Source organism: Sinohyriopsis cumingii, chromosome 12, assembly GCF_028554795.1.
Source record: "Sinohyriopsis cumingii isolate HCF-2022 chromosome 12, ASM2855479v2, whole genome shotgun sequence".
NCBI classification, from domain to species: domain Eukaryota; kingdom Metazoa; phylum Mollusca; class Bivalvia; order Unionida; family Unionidae; genus Sinohyriopsis; species Sinohyriopsis cumingii.
In genome coordinates, this window is record NC_142972.1 from 127455189 (window position 1) to 127474391 (window position 19203).

The window sequence follows — 19203 nt, forward strand, 5'->3', positions numbered from 1 at the left end:
TAATGCTGCAAAACTTTCTTTATATTCCTGAATTTCATTAATCCTGTTTATCTTTTTAGAACCTGTTATTGGTCACTGGTGTAACTGTTTAAGACTCTTCTTTTATTCCAAATACTACAACTATAAATTAACTGTTTACAAAATGTCTGTCTTTTCACACAGCTCTCTCAGCACAGTTGCTATTCTATTTGTATTTTAAACCAATACCACCTTAGAAAATCTTGGACATTAAAAGAATGTGGTTTATTTAATAAAGTTTTGGTCATATAATTTAACATATTTTTTACTTTAAGTTTTTAATTTCTATATCTGAATTTTCCATCTTTACCTTTTATTTTGTATCTTCTAGGACAATATGTTGGCATTTAATTTGGGAGTTACATTATGTCAGTTGGTAGAGCATTGGTCTTGTAATCTGAGGGTCACAAGTTCGAAACCTTCCCATGTCAGACTGGGTTGGCTGACTTAGTGTCTCTTTAGGAAAGTCTCTTAGCTTCCATTTCCTTTGCATGATAATAATGTCCAAATACACTGCATGATATATCCAAATGCACTGTATGATATATATCCAAATACACTGTATGATATATATCCAGATACACTGTATGATATATATCCAGAAACACTGTATGATATATATCCAAATACACTGTATGATATATATCCAGATACACTGTATGATATATATCCAAATACACTGTATGATATATATCCAAATACACTGTATGATATATATCCAAATACACTGTATGATATATATCCAAATATACTGTATGATATATATCCAAGTACACTGCATGATATATCCAAATACACTGCAGAAACCTGCCCAGGTCAGACTGGGAAAGGCTCTTGGCTTCCATTTCCTCTGCATGATAATAATGTCCAAGTACACTGCATGATATATCCAATTACACTGCAGAAAGTGTTGTTAAAAAACAACCAGTGGTTATTTGGAAGAGATTTTCTTTATGAAGTTTTACTTTTGCACGAATATTTTTGGAATTGGTACTGTAATAGCCAAAATTTTACTGATATGACATTAAACTGTATACAGCCATCCATACACTCTACCACATAACCGGGGCCAAGTCAGTTATGAACACCTCTTCTCAATAGGGACCAAAAACATGGACTGCACTATGTTCTGAAGTCATATTTTGTAGCAGCAACATGTCCTCATGTTCCATTTGTTTTGTAGCCATGTTTGGTAACAGTGATGTACCCTTGTTCTCCATTTGCTCTATAGCCATATTTGGTATCAATTATGTACCCTTATGTTCCATTTGCTTGGCAGCCATATTTGGTAACAGCGATGTGCCTTTTTTTCCATATGCTCTGAAGCCATATTTGGTAACAGTGATGTGCCTTTGTGTTCCATTTACTCTGTAGCCATATTTGGTAATGTGCTGTGCCCTTGCATATTCATTTGCTTAGTAGCCATGATTGGTAACAGCAGTATATCTTTGCATTTAATAGGTTTGTGACAATTTTTAACCAATGTGAAGGTAAAATGATGTGATTACTGGAAATATCACTTAATACTGATAAATCATGCTTTATATGGGCATAAACTGAAAAACATCTGTTCCTGTTTTAATTCCAACATCAAGTATATTTGACTAGTGAGTAAATCGCTTGTTATTTATGGCATGGAAGCACTGTAATAAAACTTTCTGCTGCATAATACACAGCTATTGTAAACATAAACTGATGTTGGAATGACAGAGGCAGTCAGTAATGGCAGTTGACAGTGACAGTGATAATGTGGTATTTTAAAGTGATGTAGGAATGACAGAGGCAGTCAGTAATGGCAGTTGACAGTGACAGTGATCATGTGGTATTTTAAAGTGATGTAGGATGACAGAGGCAGTCAGTAATGGCAGTTGACAGTGACAGTGATAATGTGGCATTTTAAAGTGATGTAGGAATGACAGAGGCAGTCAGTAATGGCAGTTGACAGTGACAGTGATCATGTGGTATTTTAAAGTATTTAATTATTGCATTGAAAAACAGTATATTTTCTTTTCTGGTATGGATATTTATAAAACATGCCTCCCACAAGCTATATGTATTAAATAAAATGCAACATGTACTTTCCTTTTAAGCCTTGCTCAGTCACTTTCTTTCAATCCTTTTCTATTTGACCACCGATGTCATCAGCAGGGTCTATTTTAGAACTGAAAATTTAAGGGTAAAGCCTCCCTTAATTTGTTAGAAATTGGCAGTCTTTGAGATGTAAGGTGTAAGCTAGGCTAGGTCTTATAGATACGGTGCATAATTGTCACACATCAGTAAATTATGTAGCACGTTTTTTGAGAACTTAGAATGAATCCTGCAGTGGCATGTCCAAGAATGGACCCAAACTCTGACTATCAACTATTACATAAAATAGGTTCCATTTGACCACTGAGTGATTTATTTGCCATCTAGGCATGACTCATTATTTTGTTGAGTAGCTGGACAAGTGTATGCACAGCCTAGTCGGCCACCTCTACTGAATTAAGTACATGTAAGTGACATGTACATTTTGAACTGTTTATAATTTTGACATTTTTTTCATTTCAATTTTATGAAATGTTCACAATATACTTACCAGTCTTGGTTAAGGAGTTCTTCAAAAGGAAACAATACTCGTTTCAAAGAAATAGATGCAGATGTGAAATGTCCCCAGCATGCATTCGCTCCATGTCAGTTGTAATGGGCAACTAATGAAGGTACAAACCATTGTGGACTTGAAACATGTTTCGTCCTTGGTAAAGAAACTTTACTCCAATTGCCTCAGCACAAAGAAACCTACCTGCATTTTGTGCCGTAAAACATTACATAGTTGTGAGCTAAAAAGAAGCTAAAGTTCGGTTAATAGTCAGAGTGAAGCTTTAAGATTGTTAAAAACAATATGCCATTTTGTCTTTTTACAATAAATGCTATTATCTTTTTTTTCCTATTAGGGCTGAAAATGTGATGATTTTGACAACATCCAATTTGACAGGTGCCATTGATTTAGCTTTTGTGGACAGAGCTGATATCAAACAATACATTGGACTGCCTTCTCCAGCAGCTGTATTCAAGATTTACCACTCATGCATACAGGAATTAATTAGGGTTTGCATCATATTCTTCCATTTGAGTAATTAATTTGTAGGAATATATTAGCAATTTATATCAGGAGAAATTACATCCATCTATTATTTTCTTTCTTTTATTTTGGCCTTTGAATTTATGATGGTACAAATATTTATTTTCATTCAATTACTATGACAAATCTAACTATTTGTGTCAAAATGACTGAAATTACTTATCATGAAGCCTTCTTCTTTTCAATGAACCATTCAGTCTGTATGACAGTTGTAATGGTTTGTGTAAAAATGAATGAAATTAATTATCAGGAAGCCTTTTTGGTTTCAGTGAATCATTCAATTTGTATGACAGATGTAATAGTTTGTTTCAAAATGACTGAAACTATATATCAAGAAGCCATTTTCTTCACAAAGACACTTTACTCTCAGACGTTAATATTTTATAATTGCTATTATATTCTTTAAAATTATATAATTATTGCCTAAATTTTGTGGTTTTGTGAAACATTTGTTTTGTTTGTACTTAAATTTATGCATTTCAGAAGGAACCCAATTGTTTCTCCAGCAAATACCTTACCTAATCACATTAAATTAGGATAACTATATTATATGGACTAAAAGGATGTAATTATTACAGGTTAACTCCCCTTTCTATTTACTAGGTGGCTACCATTATATACAGCTTAAACTAGTTTTTACTTTTACTGCCATACGCTAGGATATCCTCCAGACAGTCCAGTTAAATTCTACATCAAAAGTATAACTACTTATTAGAAAGAAACCATTACAGGTGTATTTGAGGGAAAGTATGCATTTGTGCAAAAATGGACTGGCAGTGGAAAACTGCTTATTTATGTGTCCATTCCATTTTTCTTCTCCCCATGTTCAGTCATGTAGGAACAGTGTTCAGATTTAAACAACTGATTTTGATCAGATGAAGTGGCTGATATTCATGTCCACCTGAATTTACCATGGAGTCATTGACTACATTTTTTTCTTTTTGCATGATAAAAAGTAGAACCAGTTTGTTCCTGGTCAGGACCAGTAGAAATTTCAGGTTACTGGTACTGTGTACTATTTGGTGAGTTTCACACACAGCCCCCATTACTGTAAACAGATCCTTAATCTCGGACATGTTCCAACGTCATGGACTAGGCGATATTAGACACAATAAGGACCTTTCCAACTTGATCTTTCCAGACTATGCTCACTCCCGTTGTTCCCAGAATGAAATCTTCCTTGGGTGTAGCCCCTGTTGTCCACATCTATCAATTACCTATCATATAAGACTTGATTTGTGATGGCACTTGACTCAGCATGCGTAATCAGTGAGATACATTCCCTCACCAAAATACCCAAACTATATGCAGTTCCTTCCAGACTGATTATAGTGTGACCCCACTATAACACGGTAGAAGGGAACCATAAAACCCGACCGCATTATATACTGAACCGTGTTATATGCAACCAAGTCAGTTAGCTGAAGAAAATATACCCCCCAAACAATTGGGAGGGGGTAATAAATGTGGGCGGTAAAATACGTGCTTCATCGGCACAGTTACCATCTTAAATTGATGCATATTAAATGAGAAATACACCTGTAGTGAAAACAGAAAAGACCTAATATAATAGTTTGCTTTATTTTAGAGAACCATGAATTGGTACATATACGTGAATCCTGTTTATATATAAATGTCTAATGTATAGCATGAATAGAGTATCAACACCGTGTACTCACCTGCAAACCTCATCATATACATTGAATCCATCGAAAATATGCACACACACAGCTTTAAAATATTCATTAATTTTGTAACAGGTCATATTGATCTGAATTCAGTGGAAAAACAGCACAATCACGTAACAAATGACGAAGCACATTTACTTTAAAGTACGTTCCAAGTCTGTAAAAGTTAGTTTGCATTTTAAACCGCTGTTGATAGCATTAGTAAGCATGAACTTTTTCCAACAAAAAGGAAACTTTCACAGCACAGTTAACGTGTTCCAGTCACGTTGGAAAATGCAAAAATCCATCAGATTCCATCACTTTTATTTAAGTTTGGTGCTGACTTCCTTTGAAGAAAAGTTCTTTGCTGTTATTGAAAGATTGTAGTCGGCTTTCTTGAAGGATGCATGTGCTATTGAAGTCACCGCTAAAAGACAGCTTTGGAGAACCAAACAAATGCCCATTTCTTATTGTGGTGGCAACATCAAATAATTGTATTGAATGATTGAGACGGGTATTTTTTCCATTTGCTGAGTACGTTTTCATACCAGTTGGTGCTTCAAAGATAATCTGTTTCCTTTGAAATTTCACAAACTATTTTATCTGGGTACATTTTTAAAAAGGAATTGGCCGTTGTTTAGACTATTCTATTTTATTTATTTTTAACATTCGTGGTAGCAGCGTGATGCTGCCTTCCATGCATGCGTCTGAAATAACAGTGCACTGTTTAGCTGGTTTGTCAGTTTGGACAAAGAATTTGTTTATGTAACAATAGATAAATTTCAGTGCATTTTATATTCAGTTTGTGGCTTCCTTTCATGGGGCCTCTGAATTTCTGCACTCCAAACCAATGGTTGTATATAAAAGTTTAAACAGCCAACAATGTCATCAACAAATAAAAAAGCCACATGGTATGTTTTGCAGCCAGTAACGAATAACAATCCAAGTTTGCGACATGGGTGAAGACCTACGCGATCCCAGAATAAACCTTTTATGCTTTTTTTCTACTTCTTACTTTTAAGAAGAAGAAAAAATACTTTTTTTTGTACGAGAAAAATACATATAAAATTTCAGGAGCCAAGCCACGATCGTCTTGTATTATTCATACACGATCTCTTCCCCAAAATTATAAGCAACTTTTTAAGTTTTTTTTCTTCGTACTTTTAAGATTTTTTTTTATGCACGAGAAAAATACATGTATATGAAATTCGGGAGCCACGCCATGACCACATTATTTCTGAATTTGCATTATAACGGAGCGCGCTATAGCGAGGTCATACTGTACTTGTCCTGAAGATACAACCCGGTTTCTTTGTCAAAAACAGGTTGTCTTCACTAGGCAATTAATAAATACCTATTTGTTTGCCCCTTCTCAATAGATACGACGAGAGAGTTAAAGCTCCAAGATCCAGACATGTTCTCAAATATTATCTGAAGCATATAGAAAACATCTGCCAGACCAGACCCTCTCAACGTAAGAAAGCAAGACATAACACCACAAGCACTAGCTGTTTGCTTAAAGGAAGTTATAAAATCGGTATACCCTGACCTGTCAGGAAAAGGTATGCCTCATGAAAATCAAGACATGGTAACCACCCCTGTTTATGACAGCACAACCTTCCAAGGTGAGACCATAATAAAATACAGAATCCCAAAGGGTCTTCCTCTCATGTCTATTACTATGGTCTTCTGTTGTGCTAAATTAACATTAGGAGAATTTTGTCCATTAGAGCAGTCATGCTCCTTCAGGGTGACCTATGTAGAAATTGTATGCTCAGCATTTCTTACCTATTCACCTAATATAAATATTATCAGGTATTAAATATATTTACTGGATAATTCTTACCTGATCATATTACAAATAATCTTTTCCACTATTCCCCACAATGCAAGCATCCTTTAAGGACAAAATGATTTTTTTCTAGGCTGGAGAGGCTCTCTAGGGCAGCATCATATGCAGACCTTCTGTTGCTCCTGTACTATGTGATGGTCTGGGAGCTTACACAAAAGTTTTCATGGGGACGAGGACACTGGGCAGCAGAAAGGGTCTATTTGCAAGTTTGTCCACTTAAGCCTGTTCCCCCACCTCACCCTGCTGTTAGGACCCTGCCACATCACATGTGTTGGCCTAAGTTTGCCTCCTGGTTAAAATCTTGGAAGCCTTGGAACTTAAAGCTTGGACTCTCATTACTGATTATCTTACATGTTGATCTCTTTATGTTGACCTCCCTTAGGATCTTGAAGGAGGAATCATTGTCTCCAGCAGTGTTTCAACATTTGCTGAAGACCATAGAGAAAAGGCTGTGGCATGCAATCCATGTTGATGGTGCTATATGCAGAGTTCCTTCACCTCTTATGGGATGCTGCCTTGCAGATGTTAAAGGTCTTGCTAGATCAAAGCAAGAATCATGTTAGGTTGTCACATCTTGAGGCTGAGATGATCATTTCCTCTGTGGTGTCACAGGATTTGAAGGATCAACAAGTTAATGACATCAGGTCCAGGCCCTTCAATGCAGGCCAAGAAGTGTGCCTTCCCTGACTGCCCTATGGGACTGTCTCGCAAGTTCCTTAAACAGGCACATCCTCAAGTGTCTCACAGGCAGCCTGAATTCAAAGTGCCTTCTCATCCATGATTTGCCGAGCGAAGTCAGAAAGGCCAAAAGATAAAGTCTTCAACCTCAAACCCCTTCCCCAAGGAGACAGATTGTGTAGTTCTTAACAGATTTTGACCCCTGGAAGAAGTGGTCCTTTATATAAACAACTTAGATTGTGAGCAATGTGTCTAGCCTTACAGGGCTTTGCAAACTTCATAAGGTGCCATTGTGTGATGGTTGCCTCTGACAAGATATCAGGGAGCTGCAAATACTCTTTTTCTTTGCTTGGAACCTTCTCTTATGAGAGAGATCATTATCTGAATCTGTCATATCTCAGGCAAAAGGAATATCCTGGCAAGCAGATTGTCTCAGAATGTTCTCTATACCAGTCAGAAGCAGGGTCACTTTTAAAAGTGTGATGGACTTGTTTGCCATGAGACAGAACAAGCTCTCCTTTTGTCTCTCCAGTACCAGATCAGATGGCCAGGACATTGGACATTTTTAGTCTAAAGTTGGATCATCTGTATGTGCATACACATTATCCCACCTCTCAAAATAATCCCACAGGTGTTCAACCAAGTCTGGATATCCACAGCTTAGCTCATCCTGTTATACCCCCAATGGCTTTAGTGGTCATGGTTCAACAACCTGCTCATCCTGTTATACCCCCAATGGCTTCAGTGGTCGTGGTTCAACAACCTGCTCTACCTGTTTGTAGATGAACACAAGAGTTTATCATCATAAAGGTACCTACACAGGGTTTCTCCTCCACATGATTCATAGCTTCCAACCCTCATGATTTTGGCATGAATTCACAACTTTTTCAGCGATTCACAAATTAACACCGCAAGCCAAAAATTCACGAATTCTCCAATTCTCAATTATTTTAAATCTGTAATAAAATAACTGATTTCTCATTAAGTACTAGTTGTGATATTGGCAATTGCCGAAACGGTCCGGTACTGCTGGTTGCGATATTACTTGAACTACAGCCGATTGGTACAGTTGGCCTGTTAGCAAGCATTTTAGCCTATTTTAATCTATATGTATAAGATTAGTTTTACAAATGCTTTTGAGAGAAACTAGGGCCTAACCAGAATTTTGCTCCGCGCATGCATCACCAACACTGATTTGAATTACCATTCCGCATCGCATGTAAGATCTTGAAAATGGCTTCACCACCAAGGAAAAGGAAATGTTTTGCCCAAAAAGTGAAGTTTGTTTTGGAATATACCAAATATTGGCCATGCATTCTGCCATTGAACATTGCTATACATCATGCTTTTTGCACACAGTGTGCCTCAAAGTTTAGTGGCATAGACGATGCGAGGAAGCACATCAGTTGCAAAAAAGATGTAGAAGTTGGGAAAATTAAGAATTCGCAGATTTCAGCTCTGGAATATTTTAAGCCATTGACAGAAGACCTGCTATCAACTCTGAAGCATTATTTGTGATTTTTCTTGTTGAACATAATCTACCTTTATCAGCTGGAGACCATGCTAAACATTTGTTCCCTGACTCAAAGATTGCTTCCAAATTTTCCTGTGGAAGAACCAGAAGTGTTGCAGCTCCTGTGCATTTCTCACAACAACAGAGACAGTGAAAGAGTATTTTCTCTAGTGAGGATAAATAAGACAGACTTTAGGCCCTCCTGAGGTGCAGAAAATTTGTCAGCAATTTTAGTCACCAAGATCAACCAACAGGCAAGAAATCTGAACTGTTTAGAAAACAACTTTATGATCAAGCAGTTGAGGAAGTTTAAGTCTGCCATAGTATCATGTCTTGATAAATAACCACAAGAACAAGTGAAGTTTATGAATACCGTAATAAATAGAAAAGCAGATATATTTCTGAATATATATAGTGTTTTAGTTTTATATTGCGATCTTGATATAGTGTAGTATTGATGGTCAGAGTGGATGGAGTTATTGTCATGGTATTTTTTACTAATTCATGTCCAAATTTTCACTAATTGTGAGCCTGGAAGGTTGGCAGCTATGCATGATTCTCTACCTCAGTGAATGGCTCATCTCAAGCGATTAAAATAGGCCTGGACAGTTTTCAAGAAAGGTTGGCAACTGCATCATCCAGACTAGGAGGCAATCCACTATCAAAGTTTATGATGCGAAGTGGAGAATATTCAGTGATTGGTACAGTAGGAAATGCACTGATCCTAGGCCCCCCCCCCACTCCAGTAAGTGCAGTTGCAGATTCTCTTTTCTTCCACTTGAAAAACTATGGCAGTCATTTCAAACACTCTTGAGTTCTCTAGGGGATCTGACAATGGGTTGAAATCTCGTCTTTCTGATGGCATCATATTTTTTAAACTCAGAGACCACCATTATGGTCAATAATGCCTAGATGGAATCAATCATGTGTTCTTTAGGCATTGTCTAAGCCTCTTTTCTTCAAGAATCTTATCCTTAAGAATTTTATCCTGCTCTCCTTAGTATCTGCGATGGTAAAAGGGGTGATCTTCATGTCTTGTCGATGGAAGAGGGTTGTTTATAGTTCAGTAAATATGATTTACTAGTCTCAGTTGTATCTGTCCTAGGGATGGTTACAACAGGCTCATTTGCCCAGTTAGGGCCTTAAGGTTTTATTTGGCTTCTTTGAAAGGGAGAGGCATCACTTCATACATGTTAAGTGTTTCTTTGATCTTTTGGCAGCCACTTTTTCCAGGTGGATTGTCCTCACTATCAAGAGAGTTTGTCAGTCTTTCACTTAGAGGGAACTTTCTTTCCTAAAAATTAAAGCCCATGACATCAGGGCTATTCCTACATGGGAGGCTTATTTGAATGTCATCATTGGAATACATTATGAGATCTGCTTTCTGGTGGTCTTGCATGATGTTCTTCTTTTATCATTGATCTTTGGCACTTCAGATTGATGTCATTTTTTATTAGGCCCTATCGTTATGGCACAACCTTTTACCTGCTTACAGTAGTGAACATTCCTACTGTAAGGGTAAGTATAATAATTTTCTACTAGATTTGTTCAGGTTATCAGCCTCCCTCCTAACTCATAAATTCAGTAATATGATAGTAGCAGATAATGCATTACTCTACTGAAATGTAGTGTTTTGGGTACAAAACTGATCTTATATATGTAATACTTACCTGCAACTATTGTAGTGATTCCATCCTCCCACCCATTACTATGAGTCCAAGTCAAAAAAGGTTGAGATTTTGTATGTAGGCTGTGGCTAACCTACAATACTAATTGGAGGAGTGACTGTGAGTCACTGAAAAGGAAAGTATTGCAGTAGTTGCAGGTCTGTAATAAACAATTGAAATCAATTGTAACCCCCAAAACTACATGTTTGTTCCAATCCAAGAATATTTGTATCTCATAATAAATAATCAATTCACACTATGACATAAAGTAAGTTGAATGATTTGCAAATTCTGTGGTACTGAGATGCACCTTTGAACAATGAATTTAATATTTTATGATTGCGTCCCATTATATTTGACACAGTAATCCAGCTTTCTGCTTAATATGTTTCTCTCTGAGACTGAATTTCATTGGTTCTGATTGATAGAAGTTGAAAGATAGAATCTCTTTTAAGAGAAATATTCCCATAAGTAATACAGCACTCGTATTGCTGTCCATGGGAGTCATCAAGCATACTGCTTGTTGTGAGACCACCTTTAAATGAAGTATATTATACTTTGCATTTTGCTACTATTGAATATGGAATCTATTACCTTGCCTGCTAATAGAAAAGGAATTGTTTTATAATGAGGGTTATACAGTGGAGGAGTGCTGAGCAACCTTTTAACTACGCAAGTAATGTATGGTACATATGGCCGTTGACTGCTCCAGTGGCCTAGTGGTTAGAACATCTGCCTCAGATGCATGAGGTTGCATGTTTGAACTCTGGCCAAGTCATACCAAAGACTTACAAAAATGGTACTAACAGCTGCCTCGCTTGCCTCTCAGCATTAAGAGAGTGTAAGGATTGGTCGGCCTGGGATCAGGATAATGGGACAGGATGGAACATCATGCTACCTGTCTGCAGCATGACGTCATTACCGATATGACTGATTTTTTTTAAAAGCTACATTAAAATTTTAAATCACACACACACCATATGGCCATTTTTTATCTGCATACATCTTTGCTTGAAGTTGTAAGGCCAGATTTGACCTATATATTCATATTTAAGTTGGGTCCAACTTCAAACAACATAGACCCAGATCTGCCAGCACATTATGCAGTAGCAGATCCTGGACTATGCAGTTTGCAGTTGGGAAAGATTTGTACACGAATATGTTCAATATAAATACAAAGCTATGATCTGTTTTGACTTCTAGCAGCGACTCGAATTCCAGAAAGAAATATTTATTTAAATTTAGCAACAACCAATTGATTGAAACATACATTTGTCACTATTTACATATAAAGTCCCTATAAACTTTGCAGTTATGAGCGGGAATTATTCTCTCCAATTCTTATCATGTAGGTAGGAATTATCTCCCCTGTTCATCAGTTGCTTGACCTGAAGTCCCTGGAAGTGATGAAATTCATGGAAAATGATGCCACAAAGCTTAGTATTAAACTCTGGGAAATAGCCAGGTAAGTTTTTCAATCTAAGTGTTGTTACTACAGTATAAAAAAAACCACATTTTATAATGAACTTTAATGTGGTTAATTTTCAGATATAATCTATGAAAGTTGTCGTCCCACAAGTAGAAGTGAATTTACAGTATTTAAAGTTAAATCATCATCTCAAGTATATATGGTGACATGTCAAAAATGACGCAATTCACATTTGATGACACTGACATCATGAACACTTCATGTGCAGTTTTAAAAAAATAATAACTTGGAAAGTTAATATTGCCTCATATCTTTATAACATCTTGGCAAGTCCTGTGTATGGTGCTGTATACATTTATATGTCCAAATAGTTTGCACTTCCTTTACATTAGTTTTTAGTTGCATGCATGGATCTTTTCTAGTCATATTTTGAGAATATGTTAAACATTGTCAATTATGTTTTATTCATGTCTCTTGTATGGCCCTTCAAGATTTGCAGTATTGTTTTCCTGTTTCCAGGACAAGATCGTACAGAAGTGTGGCAAGGTGCATTGTCACATTGAAAATAAGAGTGAATTTCACAAATTGTTTGCAATGACTTGCGTAAATGAAAGTTAGGAGTAATAATATATGTGTCACTATTAATAATTTCCACAATTTTGATCAAAGTACCCACTGCAGGACACATGATGCAGCCCCAAAACAGGGCACCTACCTTAAAGATCTTTCCATGTAGACCTAGGCACTCCGATCAGTAATCATTTTTGCAATTCTTCATGGGAATGGATGATTTTGAACAATTGTGTGTTTGGTCCGAAAGTCTGACTTTATTCTAATATTTTTGAACTGTGAGATGTCTTTTTTCCTTGCAACACTTTAAGCATATTTTAGTTGTACTGGTCAGGGACCCAGAAGAACTTATGGTTTGGATATTTGTCTGTTGTCCATGCATCTGTTGGTACAGTTTTTTTATCACTGTTCCTTGTAAACTATTTCAAAGATTGCCATGACACTTTATGCACACATTTGTCCAATGTTCTTGATGGTCCCAAATGAAAAAAGTGCTGATTGGCCATATATTATGACCACATATGATTACATTGTAATAGGCAATGAAAATTGAAAAAGATGGGATAGTTATTACTTTATTGACAACAAGCAATACAGCCATAATATTACAAAATAAATAATTACATGCTGTTTTGCACTACTTCCATGGTCTTTGCATCCTGCATCACCATTAGTGCATAGGTATGACTGTTGTCATCTGAAACAAATGCATTATCAAATGTAAAATATCTACTTTCCTGACATCTACAGTCTCTCTCTATCTTTTTAAATAGAAACATTAGGTATTAAGCAAATCTATATTAAGTATATTATTTTCCAAATAATAGTTTTGTAAGGAACTTTAGTTAATGACATTTTAATACTAATACTCTATGATCGTACTTTGCAATGTAAGGTAATTGATGTATAATGTGATCGTCGATTTCATGGCATTCAGGAATTAAATCCCTCCCCCCCCCCCCATGGCTAGCTTCACAAAGTAAATCGCCGTCAACCAGGAGTTCAGAAATTTATTTTTTCTGTACTTTACATGCTTTGCTTATAGTGAATTGCTTCCTATATCCCAAGAATGATCACTGAATGCTGTAGATTTTTCTCAAAAGCAAACTGGGATATCCATTCCCACCAATTAAACTTACATGAGTTAACACCTGGCATTAATGTACCGTATATATAAGCATTAGTTACCATCATTAAATTAAAAGAGAGAATGAAGAAACGTACAGAGAATATCTGCCCCCCAAAAAAATAGTTCGGAATAAATATGTTATTTAGTAAGCAGTGTCATGCATATTTGAGTTAACAATAAGGAAATAAGGTGGATATAAAATGTGGGAAATAGTTCAAATGTATGGTAGCTTGAGACTGCATTTGAACTGTTAACATAAATTCTAGGCATTGTTAGTTATAACAAAAAAGAGCTTTGTTTATTTGTCAATCAATTGCTAGTGCTTTCACTCACTGTAGAACATGCAGTTTCTTTGAAGTTTGTCAAAGAGACATTAGTCTAACTTTCAGCTATTGTGCAGTTTGGGCACAGCTGACCTTAATATGAAATGGGGGCACATGGGGGGGGGGGGATAACAATCCACAGGGAGAAATGGCATGTCCATTGAGAATTTTGTGTGTTTTGGACCCCAAAAATCGGTGAATATTTAGTGAAAATGATGCTTAAATATGCCGCAAAAAAAACTTCCCAATGGTAGGTCCCAATCTGCGTGTATTCAGATTCATTCTCCCAACTTAGTTTTTGAAAAGATTTATTTTTGGCATGACACGCTAGAATAATTGTATGTTATTAACTAAATTTATTCAACGACTATTTGAATTCTTTGGAAACTTTTCTGTACATTTTAAACTTCAACACAGAAGGGGCATTTTTTGAGTGGAACATATTCAGATTTCTTGGAACTATTGGAATTGAAAGGAATTTTAGGAAATAGGAATTCATTCACCATGCTGTAAGATTATTTAATTCTTTCACTCCATTATTTTGAGAAATAAATTATTTTCAGTTATGCAAAACTTGTTTGTTTTGTTATTTCTTATTGCGTAGTTTAAGTTCCTAGAGTTGTAACATGGGATTAACAGCAAAAGTAAAAGATCAACGAGCATAATTAACATATATAACTTAATGTAATACCCTGCCTGGATTCATGTTTGGTGACACACTCCTTCTTTAAAATATCACAACCAGTTGTAAATGAATTGACGACTTGTTCCTTGATACATATATCACAGAACATCTGCTTTAACTTTGTATCATATCTCAGCCTCGGACAGCAAAAAAATTGCCAGATAGTATATTTGTTGTCGCCAATAAGGAAAATATATTGCAATTTGCGACATTGCGAAGCCCAGAACAATCCATGACCTTACAAATATGCAATGGTAAAGGACATAATAAAACTACATCACCTCATACATCACCTCATTAGTATGCTTAAATCTCACTCATGAAAGTGCATTGGGCATCTTTATAATGGAAGCCTATTTAGCACATCTTTATAATGGAAGCCTATTTAGCACATCTTTATAGTGGAAGCCTATTTAGCACATCTTTATAATGGAAGCCTATTTAGCACATCTTTATAATGGAAGCCTATTTAGCACATCTTTATAATAGAAGCCTATTTAGCATATCTCTTTAATGGAAGCCTATTTAGTACATCTTTATAATGGAAGCCTAGTTAGCACATCTTTATAATGGAAGCCTATTTAACACATTTGGGCCTCTGGAGTGGTAACCAGCTCATTCAGATGTAACATCACATGATTAATGTGTGTGTATCATGCACATTATCAACAAACTTGTCTGAGATATTGATGATGTAAACTTCAAAGTCATTGGAGATCTAGGTAGTACAAGCCCATGTTTTATGTTTGATCAAAGTCATTGGAGGTCTTGGTAGTAGAAGCCCATGTTTTATGTTTGATCAAAGTCATTGGAGATCTTGGTAGTAGAAGCCCATGTTCTGTGTTTGATCAAAGTCATTGGAGATCTTGGTAGTAGAAGCCCATGTTCTGTGTTTGATCAAAGTCATTGGAGATCTTGGTTGTAGAAGCCCATGTTCTATGTTTGATCAAAGTCATTGGAGATCTTGGTAGTAGAAGCCCATGTTCTGTGTTTGATCAAAGTCATTGGAGATCTTGGTAGTAGAAGCCCATGTTCTATGTTTGATCAAAGTCATTGGAGATCTTGGTGGTAGAAGCCCATGTTCTGTGTTTGATCAAAGTCATATCATAAATCTGACCTTAGTAGTAACAAAGAATTGTTGACAGACCAACAATGCGCAATTAATGATACACTATGCACACACAACACACAATGGACACAGGGCCATGCCATAAATTCACTTGACCTAACAGCTAGATGAGTGAAAAGGCTGCTAAGGCTGTGTGAAAATTAAATTAGACATCTTGTTTTTTATCATCTAGATCCAGGGGGAGTTCAGTTACAGGCAAGATCTTTTATTTATAGTGGAAACAAATCCTATCAGATTATATTATAGTACAAGTCATATGGGTCATATATGTGCATTTACTAATTTTAAACTAAATATAAATTGTTCTTTTAAAATTTAACACTAATTTTCATTAACCAAAGTCTATTCAGTCCTGATTATTGAATGGTCTGCACCTTAACTTTTACCAAGAAACTTCCAGACAAAAATTATCTATCGCTGTGAACTTTTACAATGGTGGTCTTGTACTAAAGCTGAGTCAAAATAAGAGCATGTAGAGTGGAATCATCACAGTCGAGGGTAGTACGAATTTGTTTATCAATATGCATAGCTTTCATTGTGACATCACAGCGTGCAACATTCAATTCGGATTGTACTGGATCACACTTTTAGGTTTATTTTGTTTAAAAAAATGTCTACATACTTTAACATTGATTTTGCCAAGTGCACCTGTCGGGGCATCTAAAGAATGACCTTCCAAAGGAATAGGGATGTATACAAATCCAAATGAAGTGAATACTTGCCAGTTAAAGGTATTTAGAATCAAATTCTAAAAAATCACACCCATTACTAAAATAGTGTTGAATGCCTACATGACCCATGTGACTTATATTATAAAATAGGCAAAGTTAACTGGATTTAAAGGTTTTAGATATAGTTTACATAGCTTGTATTCTTACAAAATTATATTAGCTTGCATTGTGAAATGGTCAACTTAAAAATATCCTCTTGTTTGTAGTTGTAACCACTTCTTGATGAGTCACTGTTTTTATTCAGACTTGTAAACACTTTTTCTACATAGAAATGATGAAAACATGGTGCTTAAATGTTGAGTGAACTGTATTAAATCTTTTACAGAGAAAGTTTTGGTTTGAGTGGAAGAACATTGAGGAAACTACCATTCATAGCTCATGCAGTTTTTGTTCAGGTAAGTACAGTAAAATACAGTATGAACATGGAACCAATGAATTCATGGCTAATATGAAGTGACATTGCATATCTGATAATTTATACATAATAACAATATAACAATTTATGGGTAAAATGTATATTTTGTGGTAGAAAAATGCTCAAATCAAATATATTGTCCTGTACAAAATACAGTTCAAGAATAACTATCAAATCTTGCTTGTTTTCCCAGTTGAATACATTTCCTATTTAGTGTTAATATCTAAACTCCACATCCTGATATGTGTTTTCCCAGTTGAATACATTTCCTATTTAGTGTTAATATCTAAACTCCACATCCTGATATGTGTTTTCCTAGTTGAATACATTTCCTATTTAATGTCTAAAACTCCAATACCTTTGAATTCAGGAATATCAAAACGACTAAAATTTCATCTTTCCTGTGTGTATATTGTACGACAACTGTTACCCATTACCTCCCCTTACCATGGCTTGGTGGCTACCCATCAACCAGATGTGTACCAGTGGAATCTTTCACTAGGTACATGATGATCATCATACCACTTGGTCTTTCAGAATTCAAGGATATCTTTGGGATGGGGGTACCTGTGCATCTGAAAAGTTGTGTTGTATCTGCTTCATGTTGCAAGCATTTATTTGTTAAAACTTTTTTATCAAGTTTTGTGCAGTTTATTTCTTCACAGTTGTTCAGACCTTATGTTCTATTGTGGTATCAGTGTGCACATTGTTGGTTGTTTATTTATGAATACTGCTTGCAGTTTATTTGCTTGTTTACATAAGAAATTTTGTTATGTGAACACTATTGGATTGTTTTTTCCCAATTTTTTTGTTGTTCCTGTCATCTCAGTTGAACAAAAATGATGAAATGTACTAAATGCAAAAAGTGTTTTTCTTGCACAAAGTGTTCTTTAACTTCCACCTGATTCTGGTATGAAGGTCTTTCAGGTTTGGATATAATGCAGTGTCACTGTCAAATCTGGCTGCTCTTAAATGGAATTTCATAGACAGTTGTAAAGTGTCACTGTCAAATCTGGCTGCTCTTAAATGGAATTTCATAGACATTTGTAAAGTGTCACTGTCAAATCTGGCTGCTCTTAAATGGAATTTCATAGACAGTTGTAAAGTGTCACTGTCAAATCTGGCTGCTCTTAAATGGAATTTCATAGACAGTTGTAAAGTGTCACTGTCAAATCTGGCTGCTATTAAATGGAATTTCATAGTTGTAAAGTGTCACTGTCAAATCTGGCTGCTATTAAATGGAATTTCATAGACAATTGCAAAGTGTCACTGTCAAATCTGGCTGCTATTAAATGGAATTTCATAGTCAATTGTAAAGTGTCACTGTCAAATCTGGCTGCTATTAAATGGAATTTCATAGACAATTGTAAAGTGTCACTGTCAAGTCTGGCTGCTATTAAATGGAATTTCATAGACATTTGTGAAGTGTCACTGTCAAATCTGGCTGCTCTTAAATGGAATTTCATAGACATTTGTAAAGTGTCACTGTCAAATCTGGCTGCTATTAAATGGAATTTCATAGACAGTTGTAAAGTGTCACTGTCAAATCTGGCTGCTCTTAAATGGAATTTCATAGACATTTGTAAAGTGTCACTGTCAAATCTGGCTGCTATTAAATGGAATTTCATAGACAGTTGTAAAGTGTCACTGTCAAATCTGGCTGCTCTTAAATGGAATTTCATAGACAATTGCAAAGTGTCACTGTCAAATCTGGCTGCTCTTAAATGGAATTTCATAGACATTTGTAAAGTGTCACTGTCAAATCTGGCTGCTCTTAAATGGAATTTCATAGACAGTTGTAAAGTGTCACTGTCAAATCTGGCTGCTCTTAAATGGAATTTCATAGACAGTTGTAAAGTGTCACTGTCAAATCTGGCTGCTATTAAATGGAATTTCATAGTTGTAAAGTGTCACTGTCAAATCTGGCTGCTATTAAATGGAATTTCATAGACAATTGCAAAGTGTCACTGTCAAATCTGGCTGCTATTAAATGGAATTTCATAGTCAATTGTAAAGTGTCACTGTCAAATCTGGCTGCTATTAAATGGAATTTCATAGACAATTGTAAAGTGTCACTGTCAAGTCTGGCTGCTATTAAATGGAATTTCATAGACATTTGTGAAGTGTCACTGTCAAATCTGGCTGCTCTTAAATGGAATTTCATAGACATTTGTAAAGTGTCACTGTCAAATCTGGCTGCTATTAAATGGAATTTCATAGACAGTTGTAAAGTGTCACTGTCAAATCTGGCTGCTCTTAAATGGAATTTCATAGAC

At 35.7% G+C, this 19203-nt stretch overlaps 1 protein-coding gene across 1 annotated transcript in view; it reads left to right on the top strand.

The window, feature by feature from the left end:
• Nucleotides 1–19203, top strand: part of LOC149787427 (pachytene checkpoint protein 2 homolog) — a 58880-nt gene that overhangs the window by 30779 nt on the left and 8898 nt on the right. Inside the window, exons 8-10 of the mRNA XM_089978037.1 lie at nt 2952–3105; nt 11869–11981; nt 16838–16907. Coding sequence (XP_089834163.1) covers nt 2952–3105; nt 11869–11981; nt 16838–16907 — 337 coding nt within the window. The remainder of the gene's footprint in view (nt 1–2951; nt 3106–11868; nt 11982–16837; nt 16908–19203) is intronic.